The sequence below is a fragment of the Sarcophilus harrisii genome, chromosome 2 (genome assembly GCF_902635505.1).
Source record: "Sarcophilus harrisii chromosome 2, mSarHar1.11, whole genome shotgun sequence".
Lineage (NCBI taxonomy): Eukaryota > Metazoa > Chordata > Mammalia > Dasyuromorphia > Dasyuridae > Sarcophilus > Sarcophilus harrisii.
In genome coordinates this window covers 504,049,680-504,069,248 of record NC_045427.1, presented here as the reverse complement: position 1 = coordinate 504,069,248, position 19,569 = coordinate 504,049,680, and the positions used below count along the sequence as shown (strand labels likewise).

The following is a 19,569-nucleotide window of genomic DNA, read 5'->3' as shown; positions in this document are numbered from 1 at the left end:
TGAATGTTTGACCATGATCCTAGAGTTCCAGAATTCATGTGAGGCTTTAAGGACCCTCTAGTTCAGAATCAGATGCCTGCCATTCTTCACTTGTAAAATACTGACATAGTTTCTTGGCTTTTTTTTTCCTTCTTTCTTTCTGCAGTCAGAAAATGAACGCAATTACCACATTTTTTATCAGCTTTGTGCCTCAGCGCTGCAGCCTGAATTTAAACACCTTAAATTAGGTATGTCATAGTAAATGGAAGCATCTCTGCAATTTCAGAATGTTAAGTCAGTTTTTCTGATATGACAGTAACACAGAGGTTCTCCAAACTTTTTTTTTTAAACAGAAGAGGCTCTACCTTTCATTTTTTGAATTCCTAAGATCACCAGAGTTTGAGGGGTGAGGGGTAGGGTTGATATTGAAGTCTCTGAGATAGTAGCCATGGGTCTGATGATTGTTATTAGAGTATACAAAGAGGGGCCTATGAGAGTGTCTGCTAACCTATTGATTGATCCCCTTGGGATTCAAAATTGGTCAACTGTGAGTCCAGAAGTAATGCCTTGTTTATGAAATGTCTTCTAGCAGTAGATTTTCCATATAACTAAAGTTTATCCCATATGTTACATACTTCCCTGCCTTCTTAAATTTTCCTTGCTGACTCAGAGTTACTATTCTGATCATTTATTATATCATAATCCAAGAGACTTGAGATATGTAGGAATGACAGCCATTTTATAAAATGGCCTGTTATGCTTGTACTTTTCTTGCTTCCTCCCTGTTGTCACATCGCTTCCACCACTCTCTAATCCCTTCACCCCACCTTTCATGCTTTGTCTGTTTTAATATAGGAAGAATTGAAAATTTCTGGAAGTGCAAGAAACCAAAGTTTATTGTATTATCAGTAACGTGTTGCACACAATTCAATTTAACAAACATTTATTAAGTATCTATTGTATGCCAGATACTGTGCTGGGGCTAAAGAGATAAAACAAAAAGCAATCCCTGGTTTTAAGGAGTTTATATTTTACTGACTGTGTGTGAGAGATATTTAAATAGGCAAACAGATTATTTAATGTAATTAGATTTTAATCTAACTCTGTGAATGTAATTAGATTTTAGTTTGCTTCTATGGTGCATCAAAATAGCCCTGGTCATAAAATTTTCTTCCTTCTAAAAAGCTTTTTCATCCTACCTCTGGGTTCTTATATTTGTGTCAGTTAGCTGCTATTTCTGGGATGCCAGATAATTATGCATGATTGACAATAATTTTCAGGACCTCAGAGAGTTAATGAGGCTAGAATTGACCTTCTAGCACAATGCTAAGCATACATAATGCAGGCAGCAAAATACTGATTGATTGAATGAACCAACCTCAAGTTCCTGAATATAGTAACTTTTACTTTTCTCTTTTAGTGAGTGCAGAAGAATTTAATTATACAAAAATGGGAGGAAATACTATCATTGAAGGAGTGAATGACAGAGCAGACATGATAGAAACTCAGAAGACTTTCACATTGCTAGGTGAGTGAAGAGACTACACATCTGGTTATTTTGTCAGACTAACGAAGTGCAGAAATTTCAAACTAATATTCATTTTGTAATTAACAGTTCCTAAACTATTTTGGAAAATCTCATTATAAGTGAACCAAAGTAGGGATCAATTCCTATTTTCCATTACCTCCTATGACATTTTTGCCCTCCATTTCTTTCTTCCTTTTAATTTGTCACAGTGAAGGGGTATAGTGGTGTTATACCTCAGCTTATTCTTAGACTTTAAATCAAATAGTGATTCCCCAGCTGTATGTAGTTCATATCACTTAATACCAGAGATTATTCACGGATAACCATCAAGATTTCTCCAACTCTCATAGAGCTGGCTGCCTCTCTGCTTTTAAATTCTTCCCTTTTATGGCTAGCACCATTCATTTTGTTAATCTGATTTTTCCGATCAGATTAAGGGTTATATGTCTCTTTCCTACAACGAATGATAGTCATTCCCTCATTCATGATTATATTCAGGTCCTTAATCTTACTATTAGAAGCAAAAAGAAAAACTACAACAATGTACCTATTGCAAGCATCTTTCAATATCCACAATCTCCCCGAGATTAAAGACCAAATCTCTTTCATCAAGCAAGTCAAAACTCAGGAGTTTTAGTTCCTCCATCTAGCCAATCCTACAAAGTGCTAATAAGGTCTCCCTTCTAGCGTTTTCCTACTCAGAATGCAGTCTTTTAAAACACAACTAGTGAAGACAACTTCAGTATCTGAGGTTTTTCTGTTTGTTTTTCTCAAGATAAGTCAGGCTGGTTCTCACCAACTGAATTGAGCACCAATTTCCTCATCCAATCCCTAGATCTTCTAACATACTTAATTGTATGTTTATGACTTTCTTTGCCTTCATTTATGCCAGAAGTGTCATACAAAGGGCATTTCAACAACATATAAATGGGCTAATTCTCTCATATATAAGAAGGAAGGAGGAAGGGAGGGAGGGAGGGAGGGAAAGGGAGGAGAGACAGAGACACAAAGGGGAGGAGGGAAGGACAGACAGACTTGGGGGAAATAGGAGTGTAGGGAAACCAATGTGCTATTCCCCTCCAGCAACTCGGATGCAGCTGAGAGAATTAGCCCATACCTTACATACCTTAAAAGGCTCACTCTGATGACGATGTGGGTAACACAGTTTAAACATTTTAAAGTGCCTTCTATATGCAAAGGTATTGTGCTAGGGATACAAAGATAAACTTTGTTTTCAGTATTCTTGTAATACTATGGAGTGGGGAGGAACGAATATATAAATATTTGTGGTACAAGGAAGAAGTGAGAGAAGCTTGAAGGAAAGGTCCAAACAACATACTCTGATTTTGAGGAGGGAGAAATAATTTTCACCAAGGAGTATGTGGGTAGATCAAGTCAGAGACCTTGGAGAGACAGATTTTGAGTTGGGTCTTGAGGAAATCAGTGATTTAATTCTATAGATTTGAAGACCAGAATCCATTCCAAACACAGTTGAACAAAGACATGCAGGTAAGCAAAGGAAGGAGAAGGGACCCAACCTTCTTATTTAGGTTAGGATTAGAAAGATGTAAGATAGGGAAGGACAAGTAGAAATCGAAGTATGGAGGACCTTAGATGTTAGAGCCAAGAATTTGTTTTGTTCAGTTGGCAGTGTTGGATATTTTAGAGCAGACGAGTCTAGTGATCATTGTGGACCATTTTGATTATTTGAGCAGTACAATGGAGGATGGATGGGAAAAGAAATGAACGGGAGGTAGAAAAACTAGGTAGGAATTGGATATAGTAGACTTGGTAAGAATTCAATTCAGTTGAACAAATTATTTCAAAGATGTGATTGCCTGGCCTCTGTCAGTAATATTTGAAAGAATGAAGAAACTGCAAGAGATCCTTCAGGAGTACAGACAGGCAAATGTGTCTACACACTAAAGTGTGAATATACAAATATATTTCATAATGCAGCACATTTTTATGGAAATGCAGAAAAAGATTATACATAAATTGTGAATGAATTCAAACTGGCTCTTATTGAATTTTTTATCAGGTATAAATTTCAAAGTTTTGCCAGAGTATATATATGGAAGCTAAATGTTCTGCCTCTATTCAGACAGCCAAATTGGCTGGAAGTCCTTCACTGGTAACCTTGGAGAAAACAAATTCAGTTGAAAGATGAGGTCAGATATCAGACTTCAGAATGTTTAGAAAAAAGTGAAAAGAAAGGAAGTGGAAGGACAGCTTATATATGACTTATTCAAGGAAAATAGTCACAAAGGGGAAGAGTGTATGGAACAATAGCTAGCAAGGATATCAGATCAAGTGGGAATTTTCCAAGGATGAGAGAGGTACAGCTTATTAGTAGCCAATGCTACTAATAAGGAATCAATAGCTAGGGAAAGATTGAAGATAAGAAAATTGAGATAACAGTGGTACCAAAATGGAGAAGATGGAAAATTATGGGATCAAGAGTGCCTTGAGAGGAGCTTTCCTTGGAAAGGGGAAGGGGCTACTTCTTCATCTGAGCCTAAAATCAAGCAGGAGATAATAAAGGAAGATGTAGGAATGAGGCAAGATGAGAAGGAGGGAAGAAATAGCTTTTAACAAATAATCTCAATTTGGGGGGTGAAATATAAGTGAATTTCTAGTAGAAGCTCTTTGTTTTAGGATTGGACAAGAGAATGCCAGGCCTCATCTGACACTAAAGTTCAGTAATTTTGTTCCTTTCTTTTCAACCTGTTCTTCTGCATTGCTTCTTGAATGTTAGAATGTACCTTGTACATCTGCTATGTAAAACATCAGTCTTTTGGAGATACTCCAGTTTTACAACTACTCTTCTGAGTCCACAGAAACTATATTTCTGCAGATTGTTAATAACTTATTTTTTACATATAGTACTTTATAGTTTTTTAATTCAGCATTTAACCATCACAAATAGAGTGAACATTTCCCATATATAGAATAAAATAGAATATTTCATGTGAACCTGCAAATCTGTATGTCAGAAAGCTTGTTTTTCTTATTTTAAGCATATAATAAATTCAACCTATTATTTTTAAGGTTGTCTTGCTTCTCTGTGTTACATATTGATTTTTTTAAAAATTAGAATCTCTCTACATTTTAAAATGATTCAATGACTCTCTTCTTACTTTTTTTTTTTTTCATTTGGGTGACCTCATTGCTAGCCTCTTTCCAAACCCTTCCTCCTCCTGTCAATTGAAAGAAAGAAAAATAAAATCATTCTATCAGATATGCAGAGGCTAGCAAAAGAAATCCTTGTGTTAGCCATGTTCAAAAATGTATGTCTTATTCTGCACTTTCATAGGTAGCATGTTTCATCACTAAGACTTTGGAATTGTGTTTTTCATAATATTGTCAGAGTTCTTGAGTTTTTCAAAGTTGTGTTTTTTTTTCCTTTGCTTGTTTTGGATGATATTATAGAAATTGTTCTCTTGGTTCCATTAATTTCATTCTGTATAAGTTTATATATCTTTCCCAATTTGTCTGAAGCCATAATTTTTGTGATTTCTGACAACTCAATATTCCATTATGTCAATGTATCATATCCAACATTCTTTATCTGATAGATAATAGTTTCTTTTTTTGTCATCACAAAAAGAACTGCCATAAATATCTTTCTTCATATGAATCCTTTCTGTCTTCTTAAAAAACAAACTTTATCATGATGCCTTTTCCTTTTTATATAATAAATCATATCATATATATGTCATATCAATATATATCATTTATGAAAATGTCTCCACTCTACCCTCTGCCCCCAAATGAATCATCTTTCATAACAAAGAAAAATAATTAATTAAAAACAACCAATAGAGGGACCATATTCAGACATGGTATACAATATTCTGCTCTGGGGATCATCTGCTTTTTTGTCAAAAGAGGAGAGGTATTTTTCATCATCTACTTTCTAGTGATTTAGTAATTTTCAGTTAATTCAAGGTTTGGCTTCCTTTTAGTAACATTTTCATTTCCATTACCATAATATTTGAGTATCTTTTCTTTCTGGTTTTGCTTATTAAACTCTGCATTGGTTCAAATAAATTTTAACCATAATAATAATAATAATTAGTCCATTACAATGGTGTACCACATTTTGATGTCTTTCCCCAGTCGATGGCAATCTTGTTTATTTCCAGTTCATTGCCACCATGAAAAACCCTGCTTAACAGTTACTTAAGCATGATAAAATTAAAGGGTATTATGACTTCATCCAGATCTTGATTCTTTGAGTTTTAGTGTGACAAACAGTTAATTCCTAATTTGGGATTGGGATTGGGATCCTGGGATCCTAGGAAATAACACTTGCCTGACAAGCCTCTTTCTACATTCCTCTGGTATCTCTCATGGAGACTTCTCATTCACTCACTTCCTGGCAATAAAAACCTTCCCAGGATCTTGTTCCTCAGCACTTTATTTTATTCATATGTGCCTAACGTTACACACTGGACATGTTGCTGAAAAGATTTATGTAAATAATGTTTCTATAACTTTAAGGATGTGTTAAACATCCCTAGACTGAGGTTTGCTGTATTTAAAGAGATCTTGTGGTCCATCACTTATTATTTATTGATGTGCTTGGTGTAGTGCTGAATGCTAGAGATGGAAGGCAAAAGGTAATCCCTGCCCTTACTTGAAGGAAGCTGGGAAAGGTAGAAGGTGAGAATAAGGAGGGAGACAGTTCCAGGCATGGGGGACGGCCAGTGACATTGTTCAGAATTGGAAAATGAAATGTGTCTTTGTATCATGGAGGATACGGCCATGCTAGGTAAGGCTTACTAAGACTTGGAAAGGCGAGAAAGGGCCAGGTTATGGAGAGCTTTAAAAGCTAATGGGAAGAATTATATTGAGCCAGGGGACAACAGTTTAGTACTAGCATTGAGGGTGACATGGGTCAGACATACTTCAGGAAGATCAATTTTACAACCTCATGGAGGGTGGGCTGCAGTGTGGAGAGATTTTAAATAGGGAGACCAACCAGCATCCACTAAAATTAAGAGGATCTGCAGCAGGGTGTGGGAATGTCTGAGGAGAGAAGAGGGGTTTCTACAAGAGATATAATGAAGGTAGAAAAGGTAGAAACGGCAGGATCTGTCAATTGATTGAAGAATGGGGGGTGGAAAAGAGTGAGAAGTCAAGAATGACACGCAGGTGGTGAGTCTGAGGGTATTCTCCACTGTAATACGGAAGTAAGCAAGAGGAAAAAAGCTGGGGAGTAGGAAAATAGTGAGTTCAGTTTTGGATGTTGAATTTAAGATGTCTATAGGACATCAATAGGCACTTGAAGATGCACAGCTGGAAATCAAGAAAGAGGGTAGATCTGGAAAAAAGTTATTTGTCTTTTTCATGTTATATTTTCATATATTGGATTTACTTAAAGAATAGGATATAGCATAAAAATAATCATGTACACTCCATTTTCCCTCCTTGTTCAATATCTGCAGTAGTTTGTCTTTTGAATCTTAAAGAAGATATCAACTTATCAACCCAAATTTGTGATGATTTAAAGAGAACTTGTCAATTGCCTTCCTTTTTTCCCTTATAACTCTTCTTTTCTTCTTCTGTCCCTTTTTTCTTTCCTTTCTTTCCTTTTTCCTTTCTTCTTTTCTTTCTCTCTTTTTCCTCTTTCTCTTCTTTTCTTCTTTCTTTCCTTCCCTACCTTCTTTTCTTTCTTTCTCTTTTTCTTTCTTCTCTCCCTCCTTCCTTCCCTTCATCCTTTCTTTCTTCCTTCTTTCTCCCTTCTTTTCTTCCTTCCTTTCTCCCTTCCTTCTTTCTCCCCCCTCCTTTCTTTCCTCCCTCCCTTCCTCTCCTTTTTCCTTCCTTCCTTCCTCCCTCCCTCACTCCCTCCTTCTCTTCCTTCCTATTCATCTTCCAATCTTATCCAGATTTGAAGTACAGTGATTATTCATAGGCTTGATCCTGCTGCTGAGGAAATTGGTGGAATGCTCATCAATTGGATGGCTATGATAAGCATTGTTGTGCTGTAAGAAATGACAAGGGGGATGGTTTCATAAAAACATGGCAAGATTTTTATGAACTGATGCAAATTGAAATGAGAAGAACCAATAAATCTTTGTGCATAGTAACAGCAATGTTGTAATGATGACCAACTGTGAAAGACTCTGATCCAAGACAATTCCAATGGACCTATGATGAAAAAGATGCTGAACTCTGAGTATAAATTGAAGTATAATTTTTTCATTTTTTAAAATTTTTTTGATGTTTTTTGAAATACGGCTGATATAGAAAGATACTTTGCATGATTTAACATCTATCATTGAAATCATATTGCTTACCTTCTCAGTGGACAGGGGAAGAGTGAAAGATAGGGAGAGAATTTGGAACTCAGAATTTAAAAAGAAAAAAATGTTAAATAATAAATTAAAAGGTTAAAAAACCAAGTACTTGTTGATTCACCAATTGAATAGAAACTCACAAAAATTTTGATAAACATTTTAAATACCTACAATGGGCCCAAGAATGTGTTATGAGATTCAAAGTGATACAAAGAAGAAAGTACAATAGTCCCTGCCTTTGAGAAATTTACATTCTGATGGGGGCAGGAGAGACAACACATAACATGTGTACATAGCTGTATCCAAGAAACCTTTAAAACAATAAGTAGTTTTGGTTTCACCTTGGGCAAATCATTTAAGATCTGTTTCTCAGGCAATCCTTAAAAACTGTATAGGGTAGACCCATTCCTGATCTGTATTAGCAAAAATTTTGTCTATAATTGAATTTCTGGATCTCTGGATTTTATTCTTAAAAATTATTAAGAACTTCCAATAGCTTATATTTATGTGGTTATATTTGTCCATATCTGGGGCAATTAAAATTTCTAAAATTTTAGAAATCAAAAATGATACATTTTTAGAAATATTAGTTCATTAAAGATAAACCCATGTCATCTTATCATGAATAGCATTTTAAAGTGGGAAAAATGCTACTTATTTTCCAAAACAAAAATAATTATTGAAAAGAGCAGCATTATTTTACATATTTTTGCAAATCTCTTTTAGAAGAGATTTTTATTTTTGCAAATCTCTTTTAGAAGAGATTTTTATATTTGCTTCTGCAGTCAATCTGTTGTAATAAAGTGTTCTGGTTGAAGTATATGAAAAAATTTGGCCTCGTATAGTTGTGTAGTTGGGAAAAAGAAGAGTATATTAATAAGGTAAATGTCATAATATAGTTTTGACCTCATGAACCCTGAAAGATTCTCAGGCACTCCAGGGATCTGTGAAGCACGTGTTGAGAGCCGTCGGTGTATACCAATTTAATTGCAAGAAAATATTTTTTTTAAAAAATGTGTTATTTCATGATGATTGCTTTGTCCATTCTCTGACTGCTGCAAGGAGTTAGTAAATGGGTTTGCCTGTTGATGTGATTGATGTCATCTGTCTCCAGGCTTATTTCCATCTACTGGTTAAAATCTTCCTTTTCTTTTGCTTTCTATCTTTGCTCCAGGGATGCTTCCTTTCATTCACATTGTAATCAACCTGGAGAAAGCAGAGTAAGCAGGACTCTGATAAAAATCTATTGCTCTTTGTAGGCCTTCTCTGGCTGGCTTCAAGTTTCTTTTTATCCCTTCACTGATAATTGTCACTGATAATGCCTTTACTCTTGAGGAAGAAGACCCTGGAATTTAGGCTTTGAGTTACTATATTATAATGGGATTCTTTGGCTCTCATGGTAGCTTGGCTTAAGTTTAAATCAACATTGCTTTTCACAAACTCTCTTTTTCAAGCGAATAACAACTGACTGAGGATTTGAAATCTTTCTTTTATACTACAGAAGCATTATTGTGAATTTGTTGGCCTCAGGGCTTTTTGTTTGTTGTTTGCTTTGCTTTGCTTTGTTTTTACAAACAAAATGGCCCATCTCTTTAAATATCATATCACTAATAGGCATTCTGTCTGTGTTCCATTTTGTCTTGGTTTATTTGTAACAGTTCTGGGAGTGGGGTTGGAATTGTGTAACTGAGGAAATTGAGAGGCACAAAAGACTTATTTGGCCATGAGTCAGACTGCAGTTAGTGGCAGAGCAGGAAAAAAGGTTCTCAACCTTGAATTTCCAGCTTATTGTCCATTTCTTAGTCACACTGAATGCCATTCATTGTGTTAACAAATTCAGGGTTTATTTTGGGCACCAGTGCCAATTGTTCTCATGAAGAATTGGCACTCTACTGAAAGGGGACAATGGAAGGGAACAAGGATTAAGCAGCCACTATGTACCAAGCGCCATGCTCAGGGTTTTACAAATATTATTTCGTTTTATCTTCATTACAACCCTGTGAGGTAGGGTACAAAATGAATCCAATTTTACAGCTGAGGAAAATGAGCTCATAACAACTCTGAGAAATAAGGGTATGAGATCATCTGCATTTAATAGTGGAGAAAACCGAGGCAAAATTAAGTGACTTGTCTAGGATCTCAGCTAGTAAGTATCTGAGACTGGATCTGAACTTTGTTCTTCCTGATTCACTACAAACTGCACAATGTCCACAGCCTCACTTAGCTGCCTCTAGGACAGTAATTATCTGGACTTAATTAGAAATAAAATCATTCTTTCAATAGAAGCCCTGTCTCATCAATGCAGGTATTTCCTCCAAGTGTTATAAATTATATTCCATGGATATGTTGATTTCTTATGTGATAGTATTGAGGTCTAGATTTGGGGTACCTAAATGAAATTAGGGTTTAGTTGAGGTCTAGTGGCAGGCTTGGGGTACAGGGAGTCAAACAGAGCTCCCCTGCAACCCCCTTGGATTCTGCACAAGGATACAGCGATAAATGAGGTCTAGTAGTGGCGCGAGTCCCCAATAAAAGCATTTATTGGTCCGAGAGCTAGATTGATAAGAGAGGTTTATTATGGTTAAGCAAGGTTAAAGTATAGGCGAAGGTAGAGATAAGGAGGACACCGGACAGAGGGTCCAGTGGACAGAGGGTCCAATGGACAGAAGGTCCTCACATGGCTAGCATGTTTGGAATCTCTGCAAAGAGGGGTTCCCAGCGTGGCCCTTTTATAATGGGAGATTTAGCTCGAGGGGCTTTTGGGAGTAGCCCCAAAGTTGGTTCAGATCCAGGTGGAGCTGGGACAGGTCTGGATCTTCTATGGGAATTCAAAGGTACCAGGATTTGTGAGTCAAAGGGTAATTACATTCACTAGAGGGGTTTGGGAATCAAAGATAGGAATCTTTCCCACATCATTAGTTGTCTTCTTCTTCAATCCCCTAGAGAATCTACCCAATGCTCTGGAGCCTTTCTCTAGGACAGGGTGGAGGACCTTTTTTCTGCCAAGAGCTATTTGGATAGTTACAACATTATTTGCAGGTCATATAAAATTATCAACTTATGGAACTTGAGGAGTAGGAGGTTATTGTACCTCACTTTCAGCTCATTATCACTTGTGGTTACCAGAAAAAATTCTAAGGACTTTATATGGCCTGTGGCAATGTGCAGGTCACAGACTTGAGCAATGAGAATCCTCGGGATGTTCCCTACCCCTGCCCTAGGATTACATTATTTCACAAATACTTTCAGTATAACAAATTGACCCATTGCTTTTGCTATATGATTGATCCACTTCCTTTTCTAATCATACATTTCCTAATGGCATTCCTTGTACCAGTTCTTGGATCCGAGGAATTGGTAATATGCTGCCGCCCACTTAGACCCGCTCTTCATCTTGCCATTTCCATTTGGAACACTCAAGGTTGACTCAAAACAGATTATCCCAACAGTTCACATTTAAAAAGAAAAAAAAAAAGCTAGGATTAAAAGATACCTGTCGACCCGCAGTTGGATGAGAAGTCCATTGAGTTAATCTAGCATTCACACATCTTGGATCTCTCTTTAGATCAGATGGTGAGATAGACTTCTGTTTGAATAGAGGCAAGAGAAAACGGGCAGAATCGCATTTGGTAAACTACAGAACTTTTAGTGATCCTAACTTGCCTCCTCACACACATAATAAAATTTCTTTTTGACATTAACATTCACTTGGTGATGCTGTGTTACTGTAAAGCATGAAATGTTGTATTCTTCAAAAATATATGAAAAATAAACTAATAAGTATATATTTTAAAGACAAGGCAATTTCAAGCCTTAATAGCTTAATTTTTCATAAATACATTTATGTATACATTTATTTAAATATATTATGCTATATTATATTAAAGCATGTCACACATGTATGTGCTTAGATTTTTGTTTTTAATAAAGGGTGTTAAATTCAGGGGAAAATATTCTTTAATGCAGAAAAAAAAATTTAATGCTTTGAGATCACAAGCTCTTAGGTCAAGGATTAAAAGAGCAGTCTTTTATTTGGCTTTTTATTTTTTCATAAATGAAGGCATTGTTGACCATATCCACCAAATGTTTTACAGTACCTTCTTTAATGTTCTACTCCAATCCCTCCTCATGATGTAGAGCTGATCTTAACTTTATGAATGATTCTTGAATGGGGTTTGAGCTCTGAAAGATCCTAAAAATTTCCATCACTAACAAAACCTTGCTCTGCTACCATGGACGAGTTATTTAACCTATTCTCTAAAACTGTAAACTGCAGTTTGGACAGCAGTCTTCATTGGTGGAGAGTTTCCATTTGGGGAAAATAACTATCAGCAAAATCATAAGTCCAGGCAAAATTTTAAAATATAAATTCCTAAAATCTAAACAAAGAGCAACTTGGTGGTGCAATAAACAGAATTCTGGGCGCAGAGTCAGGAAAAGTTCAAATCCAACTTCAGATACTAGCTGTGCGACTCTGAGCAAGTCACTTAATCCTTTTTGCCTCAGTTTCTAATCTGTAAAATGATCTGGTAAAGAAACAAATCACTCCAGTACCTACCCAAAAAACCCCAAATGAGATCACAAAGAGTTGGACATGACTGAAATGAATGACCAAAAATAACCAAAAGTACAAATTCTATGGTTAGGGACCCAGTGACCACCTGAATGTTCATCATTTGACACATTTCTATTTGGCCACATCAATTCATGAAACCATCCCATAAGATCTAGAGGGGTTGTGATAGGTCAGTGAAGCAAGATCATCTGAGAAATATGATATTTTCAATGGAAGTTTTCTTTTTCTTTCATTCTCAATTGGGAGGGGGAAACATTTAGAGAGTAAAGGAAGGTAGATTTTTCCTGATTTCACAAAATAAAATATCTTTTTAAAAAGTTAATGTAAATTGCTTGCTATCTATAGGAAGGGGAAGGGAAGGTAGTGAGAGAATTTGGGACTCAAAGTTTTAATAAGTGAATATTTAAAATTGTTTTATGTGCAATTAGGAAAAATTAAAATGTTTTTTCTTAATGTGCTATGTAATATATCCTCTTTGTTGGACTTCACTTCTATGGATGCCTCTGAAAAATACAGATAAGAATCTGGATGAGTTTAGCTGTTTCTCTGCTATCGTAATCTGTTCTGCTTAGGCAAAGTCTAACTCTTCTGCCCCTGGGAATGTCTGACCTCTCTCTGAAGCCAGTAATCTTGCACTGATGATTATCCAGTGGGCTGAGAATAAGATCTTGACATGGTAACTTATTTCCAACTGTTCCTGCTTCATTGCTGTGTCACATGTTATCTGGCATAGAAGAATGGGTCAGTTTTCATTCTTTTTCAACTATGAAATGTGCCATGGTTCCCCATAATTGATTTGTTTTATGGAAAATTAGGTAGAGAAAAGAATGAATTATATTTGCTTTCTGGGCCTGTTAAAATTTTTGAGAATTCCATTTGGACCAAGAATACTTCATCACTCTGAAGTTGTTGGATTGTCCTAGAAGAGTTAGTTCCTTCTACTCCCTTCTTCCTCCCAATACAACCATGTGGGTCTTCCTTACTCCTGGGCAGCAATTTAAGTGCTGAGGAGAAGAGAACCTAGGATTTCTGATTTTTGATTCTTTTTTCTTCCAGGTCTGAAGGAGGATTTTCAAATGGATGTGTTTAGGATCCTGGCTGCCATACTTCATCTTGGCAATGTGCAGATCACAGCCATGAGCAACGAGAGATCCTCAGTCAGCGTGAGAAATTTGTTAAGAAGTTGCATATTAGCTTTTTTTTTTCCTTCTGTATGCATGCTAAGCCCAATTAGTAAATACCTTTTATGTTGTCTTCATATGGGTTTTTCAGTGCTCTTTTGTAGAAATCAAAAGAATCTATTTAAGAAAGTAGTTTAACAGGAATTAGATGGTGGAAATGATAAAGAATCCTACTTGCTAATCTGTGCAGCACAGTAGTGCAGTGGATAAAGCACTGGGCTTGAAATTAGGAAGACTTATCTTTATGAGTTTAAATCTGCTCTAAACAAAACAGTTCATATACTGTTATATTATATACTGCGTATATATTATATACTCAGCAGAGATGCTGGGACCCAGAATGCCTTTCTCCAAGATTACTTAATCATTTCTACATATCCTTATCTTTTTGACCACCGCTGTAGTGCATAAAGTGCTCTAAGAATAGCATTTCAACTTCCCATTCCTCCTTCTTATGCCAGTATCATGTTATCCTCAAATTCTTTTTTCCCTTGTACCTTTTATTGCCAGTCCTACTTCTTTATTTCTTTGACTGACTAGTAAAAAAATAATTAAGGGAAAAAGGAAATCAGAGAAGAAGTAATATGTGATGAAGAAAGGAGAAATGTTGGAAGAATGAGCTCAGATATGGGTTGTAGTACTTAACCTCTGTGGGCTCTGCTTTTTTTTGTAAAGAATATTTTTGTTTTGTTTTTTCTTAATTATATGTGAAAAATGTACTTTTTTATTCTTTTTAAGTTCCAAATTCATTTATCCCCTTCCCCCTCCTTGAGAAGATGAATACCTTGATGAATACTTTGATATAAATTATACATGTGTAGTATATTTTAATTTTAATAGTATTTTATTTTTCCAATTACATGTAAAGATAGTTTTCAACATTCATTTTTGTCAGATTTTGAGTTCCAATTTTTTCCTCCTCCCTCCCTTACCTCACCCTCTCCAAGACAACAAGCAAGGTGATAATAGCACAATCATTTTTAATATATTTCCATATTAGTCATATTGAGAAAGAAAAGTCATAACAGAAAACAAAAACCACCAAAAAGAAAAAAATAAAATAAAAAGATGAAAATACTATGCCTCAATCCTCATTCAGCCTCCATAGTTCTTTCTCTGGATGCACATGGCATTTTCCATTCCATTGGAATTGTCTTGGATCACTGTATTGCTGAGAAAGAGCTAAGTTTATCATCACTGATTATCACATAATCTTGTCGTTACTGTGTACAATGTTCTCTTGGTTCTGCTCATTTCATTCAGCATCAATTCATGTAAATCTTTCCAGGATTTTCTGAAATCAGCCTGCTCATCATTTCTTACAAAACAATAGTATTCTGTTACATCCATGCACTATAATTTATTCAGCCATTCCCCAATTGATGGGCATCCCCTCAATTTCCAGTTTTTTGCCACCAGAAAAAGAGCTGCTACAAGAGTTTTTGCATGTGTGGGTCCTTTTCTCTCTTTTATGATCACTTTGGAACATAGATTTAAGAATTGTATTGCTGGATCTGAGCATGTACAGTTTTATAGCCCTTTGGACGTAATTCCAAAATAGCTGGATCAGTTTACAACTCCACTAATAATGCATTAATGACTCTAGGGGCTCTTCTAACTTCAATTCCCTGTGTGTTGGGAGAGCAATGAGACAGGTAGCCAAAAGCGAATATTTTCATATAATTTTATTTTTTCCATTTACAGGAAGATGACAGACATCTGAACATATTTTGTGAACTCTTAAATGTGGACAGTAGCAGAGTTGCTCAGTGGCTATGTAACCGTAAAATCATCACTACCTCAGAGACTGTAATAAAACCCATGACTAGACTTCAATCTCTAAATGCCAGGGACGCCCTCGCCAAAAAGATCTATTCTCATCTGTTTGACTTCATTGTGGAAAGGATTAACAGAGCATTGCAGTTTTCGGGCAAGAAACATACTTTCATTGGGGTTTTGGATATTTATGGGTAAGATAATTCTCAGGGATCCAAATCTTCCTGGATTAAGTATCTAGGTGCTTATTTGTTTCAGAGAATACTTCTTTGTTTTCTGTTCATTCATAATGATTATAGGATTGTGGAATTAGAAGCAGAAATGTATCTAGTCCAGCAAATCTAAAACTATTTTTTATCTTAGGACTTCTTTACACTCATAAAGTATTGAGGATCCCCAGTTTTTGTTTATGTAGGTTATATCTCTTGATATTTACCATATTAAAAGTTAAAACATGGTATTATTGGGTAATAGTAATATATATGTAATACAGAATTTTTTTTTCTTTCTTTCTTTTTTTTTTATTTAATAGCCTTTTATTTACAGGATATATGCATGGGTAACTTTACAGCATTAACAATTGCCAAACCTCTTGTTCCAATTTTTCACCTCTTACCCCCCCACCCCCTCCCCTAGATGGCAGGATGACCAGTAGATGTTAAATATATTAAAATATAAATTAGATACACAATAAGTATACATGACCAAAACGTTATTTTGCTGTACAAAAAGAATCAGACAATACAGATAATTTTTATGTGTAAATGGTTTTGACCTTATAGATCCCTTCAAAATGTCTCTGGAACTACCAGGAATCCTTGAACTATATTTTAGGAACCTCTGATCTACCCCAAATGCATTTGGATGAATAATTGAATTACATAATGGTTTATTTGCCCATAGTTACATAGTAAAGGGTAGAATCAGGTTGCTAGTTCAGGTCCTCTGATTCCAAACACAGTGTTCTTTCCACTATATCATGCTGCTTGTTTATACATGTATGTTTTTACAATGTAGTTTGCTATGTAAGAAGAAACTTTCTCATGCCTGGACTCTGCTCAGTTGTTTAATGTATTCTTCATTGTTGGCTTTCTCTAGGACAGACAGTTGGACTGTTACCAGGGCAGACAATTAAATCTTCCAGAGACTCGAGGTCATGTGTTTGGGTAGTGATTTATCCCTTTCTCTCCCTCGACCCAGTTTTGCAAATCACATGTCTGATTTTTGGCCAGAGTATGTTAGCTCAGTTGTGGATGAGAACAAAAACAAGGCAGATAGAGTAACTTTCTTTTAGTTTGTCTTTATGTTTGAACTTTTAAAAATCTAGTCCTATTAACTTTCTTTTTCTTTTTCCCCAATGGGAAGTAAACGGGAGAGAGGGGATGGAGATAGTGTAGCAGAAACAAAAAAGAAAGAAAGTAAAGGAGGAAGGATCATTGAAGCAACTTTTTTTTCCTAATGAAAAGAAAAGAAGGAAAACCAGAAAGAAGGCCAGACTAGGAGGATAGCTTTGAAAGTACACATTGACGTTTTTATATATTTAAAAAGAAAAGCAAATTATACATATTGGAGACCTACAGGTTCAGGTACAATCTTCTTTTTCTGTTGTTCTCTATATTTTCAGAGTCATGTTCTATTTGATGTTTAATATTAGAATAAAAATAAAAAATTTAAAAATTTACCCATATCTGCCAATCTCCTCTCAATACAAATTCTGATTTTTTTTTAATGGATGATAATCTGTATGGAATAAAGTCAATGTAGTTTAAGATTATTACACATGAATCTCTGCTTTATGAGCAAAGAGTGAATAAGAAATCTACAAAAAGATATTTCCCATCTTTTTCCATTTTATGTGCAAATAGAGTCAACTCTCAACCAGAGATGTGTTTTCCTCAAAGAATCTCTATTGGATGGGGAGGGATAAGAAGGGAGCCAATCACAGGTAGTATTGTTGTAGAGATTCTGTTGATCACACATTCAGTCTTTTCCTCCTTTTCCAGCCTACATATGCAGCTTTTTTCCATATACTTACTTAGATACTAATTAATTCAAGACCATGCTTTAATATAGATTTCTATATTATTCTATATATTCTATATCTACAAAACTAGAACTGACACTGTCCCTGAACACTACATTCCATTAGCAAAAATAATGATACTCACACAAGGAACAGAAAATGTATAGGAACTGAATCTAGGATTTCTTTGGTATAATGAACTTCTAGGTAAAGAAGATTTATTAAGAATCTTGATGACTAGAAGGATGTCACCAACAGAAACAGAAATATATCTAAGAGAACTTTTTTTTTTTGGCTGAGGCAATTGGGGTTAAATGACTTGCCTAGGATCACACACCTAGGATGTGTCAAGTGTCTGAGGACAGATCTGAACTCAGGTTCTCCTGACTTCAGGGCTGATGCTCTATCCACTTCATCACCTAGCTGCCCCACAAAAGTACATTTTTTAATAAAAAAAAATAGTCCTATATTTTAACATCGTATTTATTTTAACATAAATGCATAATTTATGTATTTTAACATACACAAATTTGGTAAAATGAAATTGCTAGAACAAATTCCTATGATGTTCAGTCTATACAAATTAAACTCATATTTTAGTTTTATGCTTGACCTCATGTTGTCACACCATTGTGTACCTGACTCTATCCATGTTCTTCAAAATATGGCAAGGGAGATAAAAAAAAAAAGAGAAGTCATCCTATTATATGGACTTCAGTATTTCATCTGAAAATGGAAAGGTTAGACTAACTGATTATTATAATCTCTTCTGGTCATGAAATTCTAAAAGAAAAATTAGGATCAGTTGAGGTAGAAACTGAGGACCATCACTTGTAAGATCTTTGAATGAGGAGTATTGGATATGGAAACTCTTTGAAGATAAACAGTGTTATATAAATTGAATTATATTATATATATATTTGTGTATTTATAATTGTTTTATGTGTAGTTGTAATCTTTTACAATTTAAATACAAGAAATTCCAAAAGTCTTAGGCCAGTTTTGGATTAGTAAGGTTCAAAACTGCCTTAAAACTTTTGGGACACCCTGTATAATTAGGGTGTAAATCAACTATGATTGCCCCCTTATGTGGAGATAAAGGGAGAAATGTTTCCTGCTCTAGAACCTTCTGCCCATCTACAGAGTGCCAGAAAGTCTTATCAAATGACTCACTAGTATGTGTATTCTGGATACCAATGGGTCTCAGGAATATGAATATATCTGGATGGATATTATTCTATATTCTAGCCATAGTACAGTGTCCTGGATCCTGTTGTTGTTGGGGGACAGCTAAGTGTCACAGTAGAATGTTTCCAGTCTGAATTCAGATCCAGCCTCAGCTACTTACTAGCTGTGTGACTCTGGGAAAGTCACTTAGTCCTATTTGCCTCAGTTTCCTCATCTGTAAAATGAACTGGAGAAGGCAAAACACTCTAGTATCAACTGGTTCTAGAACCTCCTGGTCTCCAAAGTGTATCTGGATATGAGTGTGGATGTGAACCTGAAACTCTAGATAACTGGTTCTAGAACCTCCTAGTCCCCAAAGTGTATCTGGATGCAAGTATGGACGTGAACCTGAAACTCGAGATGCTTTTGTTTTTCTAGTCCAAAGTCTGCATGATTCTTGATAGATTCTGGAATTCAGTTCAGTATCCTTACCTCTCACTTCCAAGGAATTCCATTATGCTCAGGGACAGACCCATACCAAACTGTGATACCCCATCTTCCTTCACAAAGTGAGTCATAATTAGGGACACCATGAAATAAACTCAGCCATCCAGAATTCTACCTGATTTAGTTCCAGATCAGACTGAATCATCTAGACTCCTATTCCCCCAGGGCAATATCAAGCTTCTCCCAATTGGCATGTGTCAAACTTAAAGCATCTGTCATATTTGGTTTTTAAATTAATTTGAGCAGATAGAGAACTGTCTTTCCAAGAATATCATTTAAATCTGTCATCAAGCTATTTAAAAATTCACTTAAAAATTTATATAATTTCTGAGGGAAAATACATGTAAAATTAGAAACATCAGGCCGTATTTTAGTCCTTTCTCATTCTCATGTTTCAACAATATGTGGCTACATGACACAATGGGCAGGTAGAGAGTTCAGTGAACAAGCTCAAATCTTTATCACTTGTGGGACTCTGGGCAACTCATTTTACCTCTACTTGCCTCAGTTTTCTTTGTAAAATGGGA

The 19,569-nt window shown here is 35.6% G+C and overlaps 1 protein-coding gene across 3 annotated transcripts in view; it reads left to right on the top strand.

Moving 5' to 3' along the window:
* The window catches only part of MYO5C (myosin VC), a 139,926-nt gene that overhangs the window by 38,574 nt on the left and 81,783 nt on the right, over positions 1–19,569 (top strand). For all 3 annotated transcript variants that reach the window (XM_031955213.1, XM_031955214.1, XM_031955215.1), the window contains 4 exons: positions 146–227; positions 1,400–1,507; positions 13,445–13,551; positions 15,274–15,539. In XM_031955213.1, coding sequence (XP_031811073.1) covers positions 146–227; positions 1,400–1,507; positions 13,445–13,551; positions 15,274–15,539 — 563 coding nt within the window. The remainder of the gene's footprint in view (positions 1–145; positions 228–1,399; positions 1,508–13,444; positions 13,552–15,273; positions 15,540–19,569) is intronic.